The sequence below is a fragment of the Diorhabda carinulata genome, chromosome 7, assembly GCF_026250575.1.
Source record: "Diorhabda carinulata isolate Delta chromosome 7, icDioCari1.1, whole genome shotgun sequence".
NCBI lineage: Eukaryota > Metazoa > Arthropoda > Insecta > Coleoptera > Chrysomelidae > Diorhabda > Diorhabda carinulata.
Window position 1 is genome coordinate 21527815 of NC_079466.1, and position 23592 is coordinate 21551406.

A 23592-nucleotide genomic window follows, 5' to 3' on the forward strand; every position below is an offset into this window, starting at 1 on the left:
AATAAAAAGACCTTCTTAGAAATTAGTTCTGAAGAAAAGTGGTGACTTGACTACAACCCAAAAATGGTAAGTCGTCAAGAACACTCAATATCTTTTTGCTATGAAGGGTAGAGGTAAGGAGAACCGTCTTGTTGGGGATTATTGAAAAAGCGTCCAGCTGTCAACAGCGAATTATAATACGAAGACTCGCCAAAATAGCGCTAGTGTAGCAAGTGGAAATGATAGGAATTTAGCAGCAGTTATATATTTCATGTACAATTTTTGAATGAATTTGAATATTGATAGTTTCTTTGAAAAAGTTCCTCTACTATTCCTCCTTACCTCTACTCTCCATACTTTTTGCTTATCGTTACTTACGGTCCTCAAAACAGTGTCAGAAAGCGTTGTTTACAATATTGGATGGAAAAAAAATATTTTCAATACACATACACGGACGCTTCACGTTAATGTAACATTGTCCCTGACAAGTTGAAACTAATATTACTTTCTAGATATATCTATCAAAAGATACTTAACACTACATTAATGAAATCCAACTCAAATATCTCAAAGATAAATATTACATTTACACATTTATTTATTACCCACAGTGTAAAATTACAAATTATATGCAACCAATTATACATGTTTAAAAGAAATTAACGTAATACAACTAAATCCTCCTTAAAATAGATATCGTCATGATATTACGTTATAATATTAAATAAAATGTGAATTATAAGACATCTGTCACGTTGAGAACTAAAGTCGAGTGTTTAGGAGACAATAGAAAATTTACAGATTAGTACGTTGTATTTAATTTTTTCCTTTCGGGAGGCGATTCCTTGAGATTGTTTCTCAAAATAATTTCAAAGGAATACTAAATAGAGTAGGTATTTTGAATAAGCAGCAATATTTATACATAATAGTCTTTAATAAGTACTTTGATAAATTTTCATTACATTTACAAATGGTATGCAACCAATAATACATTTTGTAAATATACTACACCCAAGATTTTATTTAGTTTATTATGTAAATTGAATTAACTATTACACAATTTATGAAAATCTACTAGGTGAGACTTCTGTGTAAATAGAAAGTTAATAAAATAGAGAAAATGAACTTATGAATATCCCGCGAATATTCAAAGTTCCCTCGTTTTCTATCATGTTTCCGCTACCCGTGTGCCACAAACCGGAAATACTTTGGGTTCTAGATTCCGATACGGCCTTGGATGGCGCTGAATTCTATGCGGATAAAATAGAAACCAACCATACCCGACTACCAACTCCACTCTCTACTTGCCAATTTTATGAAGTTTACACCCGTGTACTTTGCTTCTGTGGCGTAGTCTGAAAACAGTACATTTTTTATAAAAATAAGCCCAAATTTCTTTATATCAAAGTAATTTTGCTGTAGTATTTTTTCTGTCTACTTGTGCAATCTGCAAAGGTAAGCAAATGAATTTTTTACTAACGGCTTGTAGACTATTCCACGCCGGTTTTTATTTCGACATGGACAGGAATGTCCAATCGTGATCGAGATAAATATCAAAAATACTTTTCGGAATTAATAATATTCCGCTTGGAGCATTAAGTACGGTAGATATTTGTTTTGTATCAAAGATTTCGATACTACACACTTTTTGTTTAATGTGCATGCCATTTATATACCTCATGTTGATTTACGAAAATTTCTTTGTTATTTGCTAACTTCAAATTCATTTTTCTTGTTAAACAATCGATTTGATTAATATTTAAAATTAATATGTATCTACAAACATGAAACGTTAACATCTGCGATATTTTTGTAATAGTTTGCAGATTATTGTTTATTCGACAGCATTTTTAGTCCCAGTAAATCGTTAGGAATGGTAATGGAGGCTCCCCCATCACCCCAAAGTGTAGGAAGAGAATTCGTGAGGCAGTACTACACATTGCTGAACAAGGCACCCACCCATCTTCACAGGTAAGTTATAGCTTATAAGTGTAGTGCCTTTTTAAAATAATTGAAAAGATTTTATACATTTAGTAGAGTCAGAAGAAAGAATTTTTCAATTTCTACATTTTATTACATGTATATTAGTTTGCTTTAATTATGATAATATACAGAGTCAATATACTTACATTGTAAATGATATTTTTTTGGTATGTTCTACCAGACATGTCACATTTTTTAATATAAATATTGACAAATAATTTGATTTATTGATAGAATTAGTAATCTCAATTGAGGGTTGTATACGAATAGTTCTAACTCACTTGAATAGTTAAAATGAACTATATGTGATAATTTTCAAAACACATGTACTAAGAGCATATTTCAAATCATATTAGAGATTTAAAATGTCTTTATTTGTTTTCTTTTGCAAAAATTGATATATTTAAAATGGATTAAGTAAGACTAAATGCATGTTTTGATGCTCCTCAAATGCATGTATAGGGGTTAGGGTGGGTCGAAAACATTTTTAGCTACTACGAAAATATCTTCCAAGATGATGAAAAAAAATTCTGGTAAAGTTCGAGCTCCTAATACCAATATTTAGAGGTGCCGCATTGTGATTTTTGAATTCCCATTTTCCCATCCATTTTTTTGAAAGTATTTTAACAAATTATTTTGTAGTAAAAAGAAATAGAAAATTTTGTAGGAAATTGAACAGCCTACAAAAAAAGGACTGAAATAATTTTTCCCTTTCAACTTGGTCAAAAGTTATTCACAGTTAAAGATAAACCTAAAATAATACATTGATGATTTTCACAATATTTTATAGTTTTCTACAAAAAAATGTCTCAAAACATAAAACAACATATTATTTATGATTTTCTCATTTTCACTTGCCAAATTTATTGAGAAAAACTTAGGTTATAGTATGATTTGAATGAAAGCGTTGACAACTGATTTCAATGTAGTCAGAAGCACTGTTAATATTTTTGATGTAATTATGTCTATTATTTAATTATTTGTTATTTGAAATCAGACCTTTTTTGTAGGCCGTTTAATTCCCTAATTTTCCCAATAATTCGTTGAGATAGGGATTGTTTACTAATAGTTATTCTCGGTAATCAATTGTCTCCTTAGGTGGAGTTTCACAGATTAAAATAAGAATGAACTAAGATTGGAAGATTAAAATCAATTTGTATTTTCTTAATAATAAATTTATGTAAGAAAACTTAATAATTTCATATATCAGTACATTTATTGGAGAAATAATTTTTTTCGCATTTAATTAAGTTCTTAACTTGATATAATTTTTTAATCTTTTATGAATAATGGACAGTTATATTTGAAATTCTAAGCAACTGTCCAAGTTCTTGATTCAACTTTCTGAATGTTAGTTCAGTTGTATTTTTATAAGTTTTACAAACAAATAAGAATTAATCCTAAATATTTTTCATTAAATACAACAATAATAATGGTGAAACTAATAGGAAAATTCTCATGTGCAAAATGTTTCATCTGCAAAATAGTAACTTTTCAATAGAAAATGAAATCCATCCTACTAACATAACACTTTCCTGGAATTGAGTGTAACTTTTGCAGATAGTACACAGAGATGTACTAATGTACCCAGATGCGGGTAAAGTTGCATCAGCATCCATTTGGTTCCTATGATTGTAGTCTTTGAATCCCCTCATTGTAACTATAACAGTTTAACTTACAACCCCATTATTTTTAGTGCATTTAATGAATGATTAAATGAGCTTATATCATTGGTCGTAATTTTCACTTCGCTCATTCCTAGCTTTGTCACTGCTTGTACAAAACTAGTGTCTTCATATAGCACTGAAATTCCCTATACCAAAATATCTTCTTAACATTTGCTTAGTGCAGATCTAAATATAGCACTGAAATTCACTTTACTAAAATATCTTCTTAACATTTGGTTAGTGCAGATAAATTTTGACGAAACTGAATGCCAAAGTGTGGAAAGAGTCGAGTTGACGGTTCTCATTAACTCCGGGAACATTAGTTTATATTATGTAAAGGTGTGAACATGTACTAGCAATTTTTGTACCTTTTTATTATTCTTGTTATGTTATAATTAAAATTTAAGTATGAGAAATCAGTGTCATTTACAGTCCATTTACATGAACACAATATTATTAACATAAACAAACCCAACCATAAACTTACCAGTATACTCGAAACCTCTTGTTGGTTAAAAAAATTAGGCATTCCATCCATGCTGTAGTTTGTATACTTATTAAACAGTGGATTTCTATTTCCATTGAGTGGTATATATATTGTAAGGTATTTATTGCAACTTGAATTATCTTAGATTGTGTGGATTTGGAATATAATGTGGACTAGTAATTCAAATTTGGGGTCTTGGCTCTTCTAGTTTGAGTCCCGTTATTTTTAGATCATAAGATTGATTATTTAAAGGTTTTGTTAAGGGAGATGTAGATTTTTTTCTATACATTAGATCACTACCTTCGTTCAGTATACAATATCTTGTTAGCACACTTTTCGTAATAATAAATTTATGTAGATTATATTATTTTCGAAACATTTTGAAAATTAATTGATTGTTCGTATGAAATTAAGATGGGTCTTTCCTACAAGAAAATTTCCCGAGCCTACTCCTTTCCGAGATATCACCCTTAAAAGGTGGTTGTTTTAGGTGCAATGCAGAAAACTAACTACAGGTATTTTTTCAATATTCCTGTTACGGGGGTCGAATTAACAACCCTTACTTTGGAGCATTCATTATGAATTTTATTATATTTTATGTCTTTACTGTTTTCTACTGAATTTATGGAAAAAATCATGAATTATGGTGTTTATTTTTCTTTGCAGCTATTGGTTTTGTGAAAAAAAATTTAAAATGAGAAAAATTTTCAAATAGAACGAGGATTTTAAGTTATAACTTTATTCTATAAAACTTCATCAGTTGCTAATTTCACCCCCGTAAAATGTAAAAGGAATATTGAAAAAATACCCGTGGTTAGTTCTTTGGCTTTATTGAAATTAAAAAAAAATTAAAACTCAGTTTTAGTAAGCGCCTTTTAAGGGTGATATCTCGGAAAAGGGTGGATTAAAAAAAATTTGTTATAGGAAAGACCCATCTTAATTTCATAAGAGCAATTACCTCCTGAAATTTGTAACATGAATTTAAACATACAAACTCCTCGAGTTGTTAAAATGTTTTCTTAAAATTACCACTTTTTATTGTAGGAATTTTTTTTTTTTATCATTTAAATGCCATTAATCTGGTATTTTGCTCAGAAAACTCAATTACCATATTTGTTTGAAAAACAAACTCATTTTAAAAGGATTTATCTCATTACTTTATTTGGAAATCTATTACGATAAGTGTGTCATGACTAGTATGTATAATTTGAGTGCTAAAATTTGAAATACTTTCTATTCTATCTAATCATAAATAACGAATATTAATCATCATGTTCATCATATACGAGGTCTGGCTATTAAATAACGAGACTTCGCACCTAGAGGGCGCCCTAGACGGGCGGGGTAAAATATCTTGTCTATGCACGTCCCAAAACTCGTTTCCGTCACTATTATAGTATTTGTGCAGTACCGGTTTAAAACGAACGTGTTTCTTTCTCGTGACGCAAAACAGAAGCGACATATCAATCTCAAATTTCTCGTTAAATTGAAAAAAACTCCAACAGAGTGCTGTAAATTGTTGCATGAGTCCTATGGGGACAATTCTCTATCTCGTGCGCGTGTTTTTGATTAGTGTAACCGCTTTAGTGAGGCCCGAAAGAGCACTGAGGATGACCAGAGCCTAGGTCGCCTTTGAATGTTTCAATTCCGGAATGAATGACCAAAATCAACAAAATTGTGCGTGCAGATCATCGAATGAGGCTGGATGATTGCCGAGGCTGTACACACCGATAAAGAAACAGTTAGAAAAATTTTACACGAGGAACTACACATGTCAAAAGTTGGTGCCAAAAAATCTGGCTCCTGACCAAAAGCTCTTGCGTCAACGGGTCTGCTTAGATTTCCTAGAAAGGTTGGAAAAATATCTGCTTTCACATTGAGTCGATGGAAACTGTAAAGCAAAAAACGGCAGAGCTCCTAAAAGCACTCGCCAAAGAAGACTTCCAGCACATCTTCGATCAATGGAAAAAACAAATGGAAAGATGTGTGACAAGGAAAGGGGAGCAGTCGAATAATTTTTATAATAAAACCCTTTTTCGTAATCTGATTCGTTATTTAATAGCCAAATCTCGTATTGTATAAATTTTATAAACTATTCTTTCCAAACTTATTATTTCAAAGTGGATATTCCAAAATTTTGTGTATACTTTTCTTTTTGTGATGTTAGAAATGAAAATTTATAAATTTCAACTCAAAATTTTGTGGTTCTCATAAATTCTAATTTCTCCTATTCACTTTAGTCATTCGCTCCTTCAATAGCTAATCCAAGACCCTCTCTTTTAGAACGATTTCAGAGTATTCCAGTAGTTCCAGATAACAATAAATGTATATAACTTTTATTTTGGTCTTAAAGGGGACTCAAAGTATTTTCAAGCCTGTCGTAGCTACTTTGGCCACATGAATACTGCTCCTAACCCCAATAAATAACAAGCGATAGTTTTAGTTATCTTTATATCCAAATCCTGAGCTGCAGTGTCAGCCTTCTTTGTAAAAATAGCGGCCTGAGCTTTTGCTGTATTAAACTCAATCAGATTGTATTCTATTTTATAACAAAGTAAAATACTAAATTCTTGAAGTTCCAACACCTTATATTAGAAAATGAAGCATATAAATCAAATACTGGGTTTGATATTTCTCTTAGTAAGTCTAACTTTAATTTAGAATTTTCTCTTTATGATGATGGGAATTGTTTCTTTCGTTTCTTTCCATATCCCATTCTATTGAAATTTTTTTATATGGAAAATGTACAATCTGATTGGCATATAAAATCTAATACCACAATATCAATCACTCTACAATACAAGGTGTCTGCTGTACTTTGTTTTGCCGCAATTTTGGTAAACATTAGTGTTGTTCATATTTGGCCATCTTAAAGTAGAGACGTGGAAACTTCATTATGGAAAAATATTCGGTAAACCAACGTGTTTTAATCGTTAAAACATTTTATCAAAATCACTAATCGATTACTGTGACGATGAGAAAGTTATGTGAAATTTTTGGGAGAAACAACGTGCCAACAAGACGCACTCTTTATCGTGTAGTGAATTATTTCGAAGAAAGAGGGACTGATGCTCAAGAAAGTGTTTAAAACAATCCATCAACCTCAATTCGACGCCGTGGTCAGGAGCTTGGTCTTCAAAGAACAACTTTGGCCACAATTTTGCACAAGGATTTGGTTTTGTTTCAATTTAAGATTCAGTTGATACAAGACCTTTTTCCAGAAGACCATTTACGCCGCCTTATATATGCAATTGGATGTTAAAGCTCGCCCATGACAACCCCGATTTTCATGAAAAAATCATAATGAATGACGAGGCACATTTCCATTTGAATGGATATGTGAATAAAGAGAATAGTCGATTCTGGGCAGTGGAAAACCCTCAAATTATTCATCAGTCACCTTTGCATCCATTAAAAGTGACAGTGTGCCACATCGCATACAGCCGGGATTACAATGAAATTACTGAGAGACCTCTTTCCATAACAAGTTATTTCAAGAAATGGTGATGTTGATTGGCCTCCACGGTCGCCTGATTTGACTGCTCCGGACTACTTTTTGTAGGGATATATGAAAAGCAAGGTTTATGCAAACAAACCAGAAACGCTGGAGCAATTCAAACAAAATATTCGTGATTAAGTTTATGAAATACGGCGTGTAATGTAATGAAAAATGTGCTCGAAATAAGATCCATTAACTTTCATTTAATCAAAAATTATAAACAAACAAATTAATATACCTTTCCGGTGGACACCTGTTAGTTGAATTTTTTGACAGAATCGTAAATATTTCACATTAACGTCTACATGTTATCATAACCATTTTAACAATAAAAAGTTTGAATGCAGTATTAATACACGATTAGTCATTTTTTTTACATTGTGCTATGACTATTATATAACCTTTAACTTATTTTTTATTATTTAGTAAAACTTCTACTCAATTTCATATTAAAAAATATTTTATTATTATAATATAAAAATTTCATGTGAAAAAATTTCAGTGTATGAACGATACAAAAAGGAATGCAGCATTTAATTAAATAATATATTACACAAAAAATTGAAACACATCTGATCAAATGAAAAATGAAGCTCATAAAAAGCTCTAAAAAAAGTTACATATAGTTTTTGGCTACTGTGACTCAATGACTCAGAAGGACTCATTTAAAGTAGAAGGGTTGCGGGGCAAACAAAGATTTGACTATTTAAAATCTTATTAGAAATCATCTTCTATAATCAAGCACAAGCTTTGGCAAAAAATGAAGAGAAATCTGAGGATTCGACTTTTAGGAATTTTATTTCTCAAAAACAAAACAAAAACGTATGAGGGCTTTCGAGTTTTACATTCGTCTCTTTATTAATAATACTCCATGTATATTTCTTTAATTTGTTAGACCTTTTGATATGTTTATGTTTCTAAATCTTCTTGATTTTAGGTCTCTTCTGTTTCAAAATTAGTTTTTTTAATAATTTTTAAAAGATAGAAATAAATTGACGTTTCGATTTGACTTTTAAAAATTGTTAAAAAAAAACTAATTTTGAAACAGAGGAGACCTAAAATCAAGAACATTTAGAAGCATAAACATATCAAAGGGTCTAAGAAATTAAAGAAATATACACGGAATATTATTAATAAAGAGGCGAATGTAAAACTCGGAATATTTTATTATTGTTATTATAATGTAAAAATTTTATGTGAAAAAATTTCAGTGTATAAACGATAAAAAAGGAATGCAGCATTTAATTAAATAATATAATATATAAAAAAATCGACAGAAATGTCATTAAACCACGTCTAATTAAAAAAAAAAATGTTCAAACAAAAAATGGAGCGCTTAAAAAGTTACATATATTTTTTGACTATTGCGACACAAAATATCTCATTCTTTTTTATAGAACTTTTCATGAGTTTAATTTTTTTTAAGCTATTTTTTTCTAAAATCAATAGTTTTTGACGTATTTAGTAAAATTGTAATGACTTTGAAAGGGCTTGGGAGGCAAACGAAGCTTTGTCGATTAACATCCTTTCAGGGATTATCTTCTGCAAGCAGCACGAACTTAAACAAAAATTTCAGAGATATCTGGGGATTCGACTTTTAGGAATTTTATTCTCAAAAACAAAATGGTGTGATGGCTTTTGTGTTTCACATTCGCCTCCTTATGAATAATAATACTCCATGTACGCTTCAAAATAAATTTCTTATTTCTTAGACCTTTTGATATGTTTATGCTTCTAAATGTTTTTGATTTTAGCTCTCTTCTGATTTAAATTTAGTTTCTTTTATAATTTTTCATAAACAGGTGAAAATTTGACGCTTCGACTTTTTTTATCCTTCATAAAAATATTTTGACAGAAGAGACCTAAAATATATTAGAATGGTCAAGTTTTTGTTACACACTGTAGTAATGCGCTGAAATCGAAAATTTAATCTATTTAATTTCCTATAGTTCTTAATTCCATCCAGCATATCGCCTATTTCTCTATCTATTGCTCATTTACTTATCCGCAGTCAATAAAGATAAGATAATATCATTCTATTAGATATTTTGAATAACTAACTCATACCCTTTGTTCGATAAACAAGTTGATAATTTTTTTTTTTAGTTTACCAGTTGGTTTCTCTACATACATTATATTTTATGAATATAATTATTGAGTATAATAACTTTAGAGACTGTTTAGAAATAGTATGAACCAATTAAAAGTGGAAGTGAGTATCACTACTTGGAAAACAAATAATAATTAGCGAAACTGTACGAAGAAAAAATCTTAAAAACGTCTGTCTTCTTCCTCATAACAACGCGTCACTAATCGCTATTAATTTGATAGTTGAATATATTTCTGCTTGTCCACGTCCGTCCTATTCACCAGATTTAGCACCACACAACTTTCCGAAAAAAGAAAATTTCTTAAACTTAAACATTCTTATATTGAGAAGATTAGATAAAAGTATAGATACGATACAGTTGTACTGTGTGATAACTTGAATGGACTGCAATGCCTTTTAAACGCCATTAACTGTTCTAAAACAAAATATATGGTATTTGTTTTTCGAAAAATCATTAAAGGACGTCATTTTTAACATTCCCTACCGTTTTAGCTAAAAAAGCATTTGTTGAGGTTGTTGTATTTGAGGTTATTTGATGTGATTCAGGCCTTGTAGTATTAACAATAATGGAAAACGATTTAGTTCTGTCTTGCACTGCACTGGCTAAACTGACTCTAGACCCAGAACTGGGTGAACTAGTTCTCTTGCACTGCTGCTAAGAACAGCGACACTAGCACTGGCTCTGCTACAAAGGAAGCTTTAGTGTACACTTCCTGAACTATTTCTGCAATGCAGCTTCCAAGAACAAAACTATTAGACGGCCGGCTTAGACGCTACGTCACAAAATTTACTGTATCTCTGGAAATAATGCGAGTTTTTAAAAATACGTTCAAGGGCATATTCTTAAAGGTCTAAGCTTTGAAAATTTGCAAAAAAATCGATTTTTTCTCAAATTTCTAGACCGGAATACCCCCTTAATGTTAAACATACTCATCTTTCTTTAAATTATTTAATGTAAATAATTGTGAAATGAGGTATAGAATTTCAAAGATCAGTAGAAACTGCAAATCTGTAAATCAGCAATTGCTCTCATCACTTCTAGTTAGATAAAAAGGTTTTTTGCGAAAATATTTAGCAATTATAAAAATTTCGACATATCTTTAAATTTCATGAATATTTTTAGTAACATTAATAGAATTATTTAAGAAATTCAACTAAATTAAAAATTGTTTTTTCGTTTTGTCATTAGAAATACATTTTTATATACCCACTTATTTTTTTCCAGATTCTACAATCATCAATCTTCATTCATTCATGGAGGATTAGATCCTCCAAATCGCGAGAGCAGCCCTGTCATCGGCCAAAAACAAATTCACCAGAAAATTCAACAACTTAACTTTCGAGATTGTCATGCTAAGATTACTCAGGTTGATTCTCAGGTGAGCAAAAATTTTTTTCTATCAAGTTAAAGTTTACACTACCACTACACCAACCCTCACATTTCCACCGTCTGACGGACGTTTCGATAACCAAATTATCGTCTTCAGCAACTTGACTTGACCACCAACGGTTTCCAAAATTTCAATTTAGTATGTATCGGAAAGTCATATTTTCGCCACTCTACTTGCAGCAAGACAACGTGCAGAGCAGTACAAGAGGCAATATATAAAAAAATAAAGCTCAGTTGATAAGTTCTTTGCTGATTTAGTACCATATTTGTTTTGGCTCTAGTCACTTTTGGTTTAACCACCAATTGGTGGTCAAATCAGCCGATTTATTGGGTACTTTTGTCGAACCATTTCGATTCCTTTGGTCAATATAATCCAGTTGTAGATCTTCAATATGAAGGTTTGACAGTTTGTTAGCTGCACAAATGAAGGAATGGTTGGTTTTGGTCGATAGCAGGAATGATCTAATGACAAAATACATTTAGTAGAAACAGAACCGTGAATAATTCCTGTTTAAACACAATTTTTCCTTGGCACGTCTAAAGGCGATTTCTTCGATGTTCAACAGTAAAAAGTAACAACAACTGGGGTGGGGTAAAAAGGGCGAAACCTTTTTATTCGACTATGAACACATTCCAAGAAATGTTCTGCCAGTTACTGTTTTCTTTGTCGATGAGTAACGATCTTTTACAAGTTGAAAAGAACTTTGCCCTCTATTGTAGACATCAAGTGTAATGAAAATTATCTTTTAAACATCCCCTCAATTCAATAAGTTGGTAGGGCTTCCAGGTAATATTTACCCAAACAAAACCAGTGAATTAGAATTAATTTTGTGAAAACTTGTTATTTTTCTTCTGTAAGTATTATTTTTTCGTTAACACAGATTATAAATAACAGAACAGATCTTAAAACTGATTACTAAAAGGGAGCATTCGCATCTTCCTTAGAAACGCCCCGTTTTCAGAGTCCTCGTTTAAAAAGCAGGTAAAAATCCATTCTTGAATATATGTTCTCTTTCAAGGTGAAAGTTCCATGGATGCATACGGGAAGTTGAACAAAAATTTGTTTTTAAAACTAGGGATATAAATGGGCAGAACTAATCTTCATTATTTTGACCGTTATCGTGGATTTGATGATTGAATAACATATGATTTCACAGTAGTGTATGAATTTCATGTTTACATTTTTATTATCAACAGATATGTAAAGATGGTATCAAACTTATTTATTACAAGGTTATAATATTAGATAACTGTACATACGCTATTCCAAAATATTTTGCGATAAGGTTTGTCCCGACCGATCATTTTAAGAATGTCGCGAAATTATTCAGAAATTATTTTCATCGGTTTGGTGCGCGATTCCAAAAAAATTTGATGTTTAAAATTGTTATTCAGTTGTTGGTAGAAGAAGATAAAATTAATCATTAGAATATCGGCAATTGTCAAATATATTTCTAAATCTATGCATGATTTCTCTAGACACTCTCAAATGTGTGAAAAATACCGTTGAATACACCTTTTGCTTTTATTATTATGGTTCACAAATTTTGGCATTCTCTGTAACAATTTCGATAAATAATCGTCACTTATTTGGTTCTAATCGTTTTTCAGGATATTCCAAGGATTTGAAGTAGAAGTTGAACGCTGCTTTATGACTCCCCTGTCCAATTTATCCCACAACTCAATCAGTTTGAGATCGGGCGACTGTGATAACCAAATCACTACATTCAGTAAACATTTCATTCCCAATTCCTTCAAATATTCTTTGCAGAGCTAGCTTGGTGTCGTTGTCAAACTGGAGAGAAATTTTCGTCCGATCAGGCGCAGTCTTAAACGTACTACATTTTTCTTTAATATTTCTTTGTAGCCTTCTTCAAAATCCCTTCAATTTAATTCAAGTCTCCAGTCACCCTTGCTCCATAACATCCTCAAACCATCACCGAACCTCCGCCGTGTTTTAGAGTTGAGATTACACATTGATCTAATATCCGTTCTTCCTTTGACCTGCACACAAGCACTCAAAGGCAGGCAGGCAACACGTTCTTGCGTCTTGTCAAAGCTTCTGATGGATCCTTATTTTTCCATATTGTAATCCACAGTGTGTCGGGATATTTTTAATTCGGCCGTTATGGTACAGTTACTTTATCCTAGTCTACAAAGACTTACTATAAATGTTCGATTTTCAACCCATAGTTTCTTGCCTTTACCCATTTTGAAACTTTCATGTCTCAATTTGCGAGAACGAAAATATTTCGTATACGAACTTCACAAAAATATATTTTGATTAGGTTAGGTTTTTGCGGGACCAAACTACATTCAAAGTTGCAGATGGTAAACAAATCATCCGGTAATTGCAAGTTTTAACTTGTCCTCATCGAAAAAACTTTGAACCAGTGTACTCATTTTAATATTTGACCCGGACAAAAAATTAATACGTTACGCATCTATGGAGAAAATATGCCCTACTTTTCTTTCGCCGGGATGAAAAGTTCGTCCTTGACGTATTCCAACTCACTAGGTCTCACTCGAATCTTCTTATTAAATAAATAGAAAAAAAAAAAACATTTCGTTGTAAGAAGGGTTCAAATAATCAGTTAAACATTATCCAATATTATCAGGTGTGGCAATCAATACAAAAATACAGGCCAATAAAGATACACACAAAATTTTATCTTAATTCACTTCACATAATGATACTAACGTTGCTCCAATAAGTCACAGCATCCTTGATAATAAATAAAGTCGCAGAGGACAATATCTGGACTAAAGGCGGCATTGTTGTAATGCAAAAGCTGTGACACAATCGATGAAGAATTTTAATACTAGTGATTGGGTCGTACAAAGGAAAACCGCTTCAACAGATTTTTCAAAAAACTAATATAGAACTGACGAATCACTGTTTGCACGCAGGACCACATTTATGATCAACGATCCCGCTTGTTTTTGGTATACACTTGTCTTCATACACCAACTGCAATTTGTGAAAGATTTTCGAAGTTTTTTTTTTTCGATAGATTTCACCAGAAATTGAATCAAGCTAATTTACTTTCAATGTGAGTCGTTTTACAAATGCAGTGTTGCCAGTTCCCGAGTTAACATTATAGGTTCGTTGCAACCTTAGCTCGGTGATGATCCTCGCAATAGAGATTATGTGTTCCGGGACAATAAATATTTTTTTAGTAACACTAAATCAAAATTTAATTGTTGTTAAATCTGGTGATCAGGGATGCCAACAGTCTTGCTGAAACCATAAATTAATCTGTAAACAATAAGTTTTTATAAAAAAATAATTTTGATTTTGAATCGAAAGACAAATTATCACAAACCCAATACCACCATATTCTGGTTAAGTGAGAAGAGAATCCCAGAGGGACAGTATTGAAATTTACTCGGTTAGTTCAAGGTTTTACATCGAGATTCCTATGTTCTGAAAAATTATTTTTAATGCTGTATACATTTAATTTCGTGATTAGTTGCAAAATTTTACTGCTTTTTTTTCTTTTCTGATAACCGTTATCAATGTAGAAGATAATTGTTATCTATTTGAAAAATTCAATAGGTTTTGAATATGTGCAATAAAATATTAATAGATTTTTAATTTTTCTGGGTTTCACAGACCTTGTGTGTTTGAAGTGGAATCACTTTGGCATCATTAATAACATGTATTTTTTTCTTTTTCAAAATATATTTTAGTTCTATCGCTCAAAGTCATGTAAAGAAAAATAGATTCATTTATATATATCATAAGAAAACTTACATTTTAAACCAAACAAAATGATATTTATAATAAATGAATATGACACACTGATTCTTAGTTCGATAGAAAATATAAATAGGTTAAGAAAAACCTGGAAAAACTTTATATATTGATTTCTTAACACAGAATTTCTATATCTTAACAACTCATTGAAATTACAATGTTTTGCAGATTCATGGTTATAAATGTAAATCTATTTAAAATGAATATTTTGAGGTTAGGTTGGTGTCGGCTTATTCATACGGAATAATTTTGATATTCTATAATAATTATTCGTTTATTTTATAACTCTTATTTATAATTATCCATATAATCAAAATCTAACTCAGTCCAATAAAATTGGTGCGCAAAATTTTTTCCCATACTTTATATATTCTGGTAAATGAAACTTATTTTTTGTTGTTTCTATTTGCAGTAGTTATATAGTAATTTGGATTAGATAGATTCACAGCAGGTTTCATAGAAATTAATTATAAATCATCGTTCATAATTTTTTCATTATATAACGCAAAATGTTTAGGCTACACTTGGTAATGGCGTAGTAGTTCAAGTGACTGGAGAACTGTCCAATGCTGGCCAACCGATGCGTCGTTTCACTCAGACGTTTGTCTTGGCAGCACAATCCCCTAAGAAGTTTTATGTCCATAATGACATATTCCGCTACCAGGACGAAATTATCTCTGACGAAGAATGCGATGATGGTGTCCATTCTGAACCCGATGAGGAAGTTTCGACTGGGTAAGTCTTTCCAAAAATTTACGTTAACCGTAGTAAATGGATGGCAAAAAACTTGAAATAGATCCTAATTTTTGTAGTTCAAAGAAGAATCTTTTGAAAAACAAATTATTTTTTAGGGTTTTTTAACTAGTAACATTTTGAGCAGTTCTACTAAAGTATGTCCTTATTCACTGACACCTAAACACCCTCATTCGTTGGAATAATCAATTTGGTATATCATTTGAATTTTTAAAGGAAAATAAAAACCTATTTAGTGCTAATTTAATGCTTTAAAGGTCATTAGACTCAGATTCCAATATTTCATGAGCTTATTGACTGTTGAGAGCTTAATGACCAATTTCTTTTTTAATGTATGGGAAAACTATATTTGGCTTTTCTCACATAAATTATTGACCGTAATTTGATAGTCTTCACTTGTGGTAAGTTGTCTTCCCGGATTAACTGAAGGACTTTTTGTTTGTATCTATTTATAAAAAAAATATTGATAGTGACTTCCTTCCTGAATTTTCTAATCATTTATACTGTTTCCACTTTTGCTCTATATGAAACTTGATTGTTATTTCATGAACTAATCAATCAATCCCAGCATTTGTATCAGCTATCTGATATCTACTAATCCTTTACATCAGGCAATCATCCCTTTGAATTTGAAATAGTATTTTTATCTAATTTTTTTCACATCAACCTGACTATTTACTATAGTAACTGTTCTATAAAGTTTACACCAGATGCCTCATAATTTAAATTGTCAATAGGAATAGTTTATTATTATTATTATTATTATTATTATTATTATTATACATTTAATCCCCTAGTGATAAAAGGACATACTATAGATAGGCAGTCATATAATATCAATTTTTTTGTGTTTGGGATTCTATATTTATATTTATTTGGTATTAGACAACCAATTGTGGAACATCAAGCTGCTATCAATCAACCAGCAATTGCTCCTTACTACAATCCTAATGCCGCGCAATTACCAGCTGCTATTCCTGCTGTACCAATCCATCATAATCAACAGCCACCACCGCCTCATGTAATCAATCCTCCAGTACCACCGACTGTCAATGGATCTATTCATCCTGAAGAAATGAACGTCATGCAAGGTAAAATATTTTTTCTTTTGGTTCATACTTAATTGAACTTTCTTAATAAATTCGTAAAACTTTTTGTGTAACCAAAAATGTAAAACTTATACCTTATTATTTTGTATATTTCAGGACCCGTTCCTTCCATGGTTACTGTTCCTCAAACTCAACCAATTGCTACTCAACTTCCAGCAATGCAACAGGGTATTGTGCAAGCTCCAATTATCCAACAACCTCCCATTGAGGAGCCTCAGCCACCCATGGAGGAATTGGTCGAAGAACCATTGGATAATAGTTACTCTGAACCACAGGAAAATGAACAGGAACAGGACGTTAATGTTACTGAATCTGGTAATAATTTCACTGTATTTAGGTATTGAGATAATTGCCGGAGTCCTTATTTTTTATAGCTTCCAACGAACCAAAAACTTACGCGAACCTTCTGAAATCTGGTTCTAATTCGCCGTACGTTTCACCGCCATCTCAAACTGCAACTGCTCAAGGATCGCAATCCATGGTTCGTCCTGCTTCGCCGCAAGCTAACATAGGGTACCAGGGTACTGGTTCCCGCACTACTAATGCAAACAGCGTCAATAATCGCAACAATGCAACTAGCGGCAACCAGAGACCGAATCAGCCGCCTCAAAGGATGTCTAATAGACAAGATTCAGGAAGAGGAAATACTGTTGGAGGTAGGAGTGGAAACGATGACGCCAATTTTGGTAAGAGCAGAAAGTGTTTATACACAATAGACTCATAAATATTAGGTTACAATCAATCGTATTGTGATTAAATCAATTTGTGTCGCTGATCTTTCCAGCAATGTAACTGATATAAGAATGTGGTTTACTTTATCCATTTTTCCTGGTGGTTTTTCCTTAACAATGTTATATAATTATTATTACTGTTTTTTTATTGGTATGCAGGGCAAAAATTGAAAGAATCAGACACTAGCTTAAGAAGCCGATGTTAAAATTTCCACTCTTCTATTTTGTAAATAGTACAAGACGAGTTGTCTTCTCGCATCTTTGGTTTTTGATGTACTGTATTGGAAAATATTGTCAGAAATATCGCAAAGTCGATGTAAAATCGTGTTCCAGCTTAATTCCAATCTACCAATGTAAATTTCAATATACTGTCCTTCATCGTGTTTCCTGCTACTCAGTTGATTCAACTCTGCCACTATTATTCTACTATGTGCCTTTCTGTTCGTAGGTTTCATTTTCATATATTAATGTAGATACTGTTTGCTCTTTTTGTATATCTTCCATCCTCTGTGAAAATGACTCCCAGGTATTCGAAAGTGGTCACATATTCTTTGTCATTTCATTATTAAGTCTTCCCCATGTTTTCTTTTCCGATTTACTACCATCCTTATGAATTTGTTTCAACGCATAGTATATTTGATCGACTATTCTTATTCTGTTCACTGTTTCAGTGTCTATCTCTCTATGTTCATATTTTTTTTCATATTTACCTCCATTCTCGGGTCTTCTGCTTTCTTTTTCAAGTATCTACTTTTTCTCCCGTTTTCTTCAATGCTCTGCAACTAATCCGTCTATTTCAGCTGACTCTAAGTTTGTGTTATATATTGTAAAAAAGAAATTCCAATAAAAAATTTGAAATGATTAAAATAATTTTTAATTTAAAATTTTAGATGATAGAAGACGATCTCAAAGTCAAAATTTCAATGATGTCAACCAACTGTTTTTGGGCAATTTACCACATACTGCAACAGAAGAAGAACTTCGTGAGATATTTAGTGAATTTGGTGCGATTTTGGATTTGAGAGTTCACAGTAAACCATCTAAAGTAGGTGGTGCGCCTGGTGCTAGAGCGCCACCAAATTATGGTTTCATTACTTACGAAACTCAACAAGGCGTTGAAAATTGCTTAAAGGCAAAGGTAAGAACCAAATTTTGGCTTAGTAAAAATTTTCATTTAAATAAACGAATATTTTTAGCCCATCTATTATTCAAAGGAGGACAAAAACTCCATAATTTTGAACGTTGAGGAGAAGAAAACTAAGGATCGTACTTCTTATGGAGGCGGCCGCCCGATGGATAACAGGGACCAGAGGAGCGGTCGTGGGGACAACAGTGGTCAGAGACGCGGCATGGGAGGTCCGGGAGGACCGAACAGAAACAGCAACAGCGGGGTAGGTGGCCCACAAGGTCCTAATAACAGGACCAATACCTACAACAACAGAAATTCAGGGGGCGGACCTCCAAATCGAGGACAAAACACCTACAACCGTCGCTAACCGCATTTGTTTCAGTGTCTGTGACGGAGTGACAGATATTGCGCATGCGCCTACGTTGTCGCCGCGAGTTGCTCTAGTTTGTGTGTAAGAAAAAAAGTTTACGGGCGTGTACAGTGAGAATTATATTAAAAAAAAAATCGGAGCCGTTACTTGAAACGTTAGTGCCAATTGTGAACAATTTGCTGAAAAATATATTTACTTCAATCAGTTTTATCTGCGCCTTGTTAACCATTCTAAAAGCCATTCTTCCTTTTTCTCTCTCTCTCTCTCTCGGTAGTTATTTATAATTATTTTTCTTTTCTCAGATTGTACTTATTGGCTGTGTTTGTATTATAATTTAATGAGGATTGGTATCAAGATACCATTTTAGAATGGTATAATATGCCAGTTGTTAGTTCTGTCATTTACAATAATTGGAAATATTGTGTACCTTCACAGATTAGACTGAAAACTCTCGTTATTTGAGTTATGTCTTTGTAGAGCTGTTTAATTTTTGGTATTAATCCTGTATTACATAATACAAGTGTGATAGAGAAATTATGAACTATACCATTTTGGAGAGACCTGGGCTTTAATCAGTACAAACTGACAAGTGGACGTGTTTTTATTTAATTATTTTCAAAAATTATGTACAAATAGATTTTCATTCAATACTATTTAGTTGAAATATGTAGATTTTTTAAACATCTGCAATGAAGTATCTTCTCACGGAAAATTATTTTCAACATAAAATACATATTTCAATAAATCCCTTGATCATTGGAAAACACTCTGGATTTATAATTTCATCAGTTTACAATAATAATTTTCATTTACACCCAGTCAATACAATTCTTGACAGGGTTCGGCTATTTTGCCAAGTCTTCCTATTTTTTTAATCGCTGACTTCCATCTTGTTTTATTGTTCCCAACATTCCAATATTATGTTTTAATAATCACCAAAACATGCAAAGGGAACAAACATACTAGGTCCACCAATAGGCTTAACACTTTATTAAATTGCCATAGCTTTGGGAAATTTCCCTAACTAACCATAGATTTAATGTAAAAATACAATATAGGAAAGTTTTTTTTATCAAACATTCTCAATAAGTTGTAGCATTTGACTAGTATTTCTCGACTAATTTAAATTTAAGGATTGAATTAAATTCTAATACTGGCAAAATGTCAACACATTACTCTGTACCTGTACATTAACTCAGTATTTATCAACTGCCTAAAGTTCAAAGACCTCTCATGTTGATACATTATTGCTGACTGGAACTCACCAGTACATTAGCTTAACATTTCTAAATTTTTTTTTAATCAGTACATTAACTCATCGTTTTTCAACTGCATTTAGTGATCCCCAATAATGATGCACCATTTCTGACTGAAACTCACCAATACATTAGCTTTGTGCTTTTCAATCTGATTTAGTTGAAAGGCTGATAAAAACACATTGTTTTGAACCGGTACTTGCTGATACATTAGCTCAGACTGGAATAACTTGATTTAGTTGAAGGAATGATAAAAACACATTGTTTTGAACCAGTATATTAGCTCATCGTTTTCCAACTGCATTTAGTTCAAGGACCCCTAATGTTGATACATATTTCTGACTGAAACTGACCAGTACATTAGCTTAATGTTTTTCAACCTGATTTAGTTGAAGGGGTGAAAAAAACATTGTTTTGAACCAGTACATTAAACTCATCGCTTTTCAACTGCATTTAACTCAAATACCTCTTATGTGAACATTATTGTCGACCAAGACCTAATGGTAGGTCATCTTAAAGTTTCTTAACGCGATTGAGTTGAAAAACCCATAAAAAGTGTTGAACACATTATTTTGAACCAATACTTGCCAGTACATTAGCTCATTGTTGTCAACAGAATCAAATTCGAGGACTGGATAAATTTTCCAATGGATTATTGTGGATTGCTACTACTAGAAGAAACATTTTTAACAGGGGTTTACTTCCCAGAATCGACATTCTAAATGTAAGACTACTAGAATGAAAATAAAATAACTAAAACTTACTGAATTTTTTTCTAAAAATCAATGAGACCACATCTTGTCTGTCTTGCTAACTAAAGTATTAATTTTAGGCATTATCCTAGTATCAACATGCAAAGTAGATCAAAATAAGATGATATGTATGTTTAATCTTGATGGTATCATAACCAAAAATATAGTTTTACATAAATAGGTTGGGGATAAAAAAATGAAATATTTCAATGACTTTGTTTTAAGATTCAGATTTTTTTTTTCTTCATCCAGAACTACGGAATTTTTTTACTTCAGATCCTTTATACAATATTGGTCGAGTTTTCATTTTGTCGGCAGCTGATAGTCATAAAGCTACACAGCATTCCTCTATCAAACAAAATTAGTAATTCATCATTCATTCATTAATAATAAAATTTTTGGAATCAGTTGACTGTTGCTGTAGTGAAACTAGTTGCAGGTGAATTTATAGATTATGGACAAATAGATGGATTTTTCATGAATGGACAAATATTTCTTATTTGTTAATTACATTATTTCTAACACCTGGTTTGACACAGTGAGGCACAGATATTTTTTTACTAGTGATTATTTGGAAGTAAACATATTTTGACAGCTCATTGGCCCACAGGTCATTACTTTGTATTTACATACCTGTTATTTTATATACAGCAAGTAGTATTTATGTACAACTATTGATAAAATGACTAATGGAAACTAATTATGTGCTTTTTTTACATGTTGAAATTTGTTTTCGAGTACGAGTATTTCATTTTACCTGGATTTTGGAATAGTCTTTCTACTTTTTCTGAAATATTATTCAAGGCGCAAGTTAGTTTCTTTTTTTCTTTAAATCTGTACAGAAAAAGCAACTGCAATTTTACATATGAGGCAGTATTTTGATAAGATTCTCCAAATATTCTAGTTGTTCTATGGTGAACCAAAAAACATGTTAATTTAGAAAGATTTAGGTACCTCTTAAAATGTAATATTTTTCTAATCAATGGCTTAAAATTTTTTTACGAATTTTTTCAAGATAAATTTTTCTGTGCATGGAGCAATCTGTTAATAACAGCAATTGTCTTTCAAGCTTAATTTAGAACAAGACAAGTATGCAAAATCAAGTTTGTGTTAGTTTCTTGAACTATTTTAATTTAGTCACTGAGTATACTAGCCACTGTTTTTTTTTCCAAAAATTATTTTTTATGAAATGTTACTTTGTGGAATTTAATGTAATGATACACTTTGATCCATTCTCTAATAAATTTAGAGAATAATTCGCTACTTTCGATTTGTGTTGTTTAGTATTAGTATTTATGACATTTGTTAACAGTTGCTTTGTCTGAAAATTGTTTTTTTTAAGAGGATTTTCAACAGAAATGTAATTCATCATACTGATCAAGTTAACCTGGACACAATATAGTAATTAAAGCGTGTGTAATGCGAAAAGGTTATTGTTGCAATCAAATGGGTTTTGTACAGATACTACAAATAGTTAAATAAAAATTGGCGTCGCTTCTGAAAATTCCATGTATTTGCAGCATTTACTGTGTTTTTAGATTATCGTGCCTTATTTCGAGAAGGTACATTTGATAACATTTTTCTTTAAAAATAATTCCATATAACTTGAAAATATGCATAAATATAGTGGGAATCATTTAAATTGGAGGCAACTTTTTTTATTGGATTAGACTAATTTCATAGTAGGCAAAATACTTTTTGACATAAAATGATTTTATAACCTCCAAAAAGTTGATGTTAGAGAATATTGCAGAAAATCCAGTCATACACCACCCCTGAAATCGTCTATACTTTTAATTTTGATAAAAATTTAGTAATAACAAAAAACATGCATTTTATCTACTTTCAGACAGATCTTGCATTACGTTAACGTACAGGTTGTAGTAATGCTGACCTAACACTATATCCGGTCATGGTGATTTAGAAAAACGGGACTAAATAAATAATATCCACTATGACATAAGTAACTTCAAATACCTAGCTGATAGCAAGTGTCAAAGTTGGATTGAGAATTTGTTTCAGCAATATTCATAGTGTGGGAGACCACCTGTATAGTAATTCTTCCTTTTACATAAAGTCAACAATTTACTCATAATTTGAATCTAGCGTCAATTTCAATTTTCGTGTAAAGTTGCTTCCATTTTATTTAAACCACACTGTATTGTAGATAATAATTCAATTATATACCCTTTAATTCGCATTATCAAAAACTAGTTTCATTTTCTATCATTTCAAGGGTTTAATTAAAAACTGTAAAATTAAATATTGAAAAATAAAAAATGTAGTAAAATAGTGAGAAATACAATTTTTTACGAGATGAATTGTGTTTGCTTGTCTGAATCCTCTCCTTTTATAACATTTTAAGACTTATGTTAATTTTATTTTCAACTTTTATTAAATCGATTTTCACAAATTAAATATTTTTTTTTCTTCATTGCAATCAGTCTTTTGAGTAGTTCGTCATTTTACGACAAAGACCCTCAAACATTAAAAAAGTTAAAAGCATCCATGTCACAGAATTTCCCGAATTACATAATCATCAAGGATTTATTAATAATGAATGAATACATCTTTGATATCCTACAAATATGAGACATTCTTCAAGTCTATAGTTTAG

General features: G+C 31.5%; 1 protein-coding gene across 3 annotated transcripts; it reads left to right on the forward strand.

The window, feature by feature from the left end:
* The first annotated feature begins 1226 nt into the window (after window positions 1-1226).
* On the forward strand, window positions 1227-23292 carry LOC130896516 (ras GTPase-activating protein-binding protein 2). 3 transcript variants are annotated; one of them, XM_057804681.1, is made up of 9 exons: window positions 1227-1434; window positions 1825-1950; window positions 10951-11104; window positions 15393-15610; window positions 16514-16719; window positions 16834-17052; window positions 17112-17423; window positions 18359-18606; window positions 18665-23292. In XM_057804681.1, exons 2-9 carry the CDS (start codon window positions 1853-1855, stop codon window positions 18962-18964), a joined length of 1755 nt encoding a protein of 584 aa, XP_057660664.1. In that variant the 5' UTR covers window positions 1227-1434; window positions 1825-1852; the 3' UTR covers window positions 18965-23292. The 3 variants fall into 3 exon arrangements, with proteins under 3 accessions (XP_057660664.1, XP_057660662.1, XP_057660665.1); XM_057804679.1 differs by having other exon boundaries at window positions 1230-1434; window positions 1799-1950; XM_057804682.1 differs by having other exon boundaries at window positions 1245-1434; window positions 1834-1950.
* The last annotated feature ends 300 nt before the right edge of the window (window positions 23293-23592 follow it).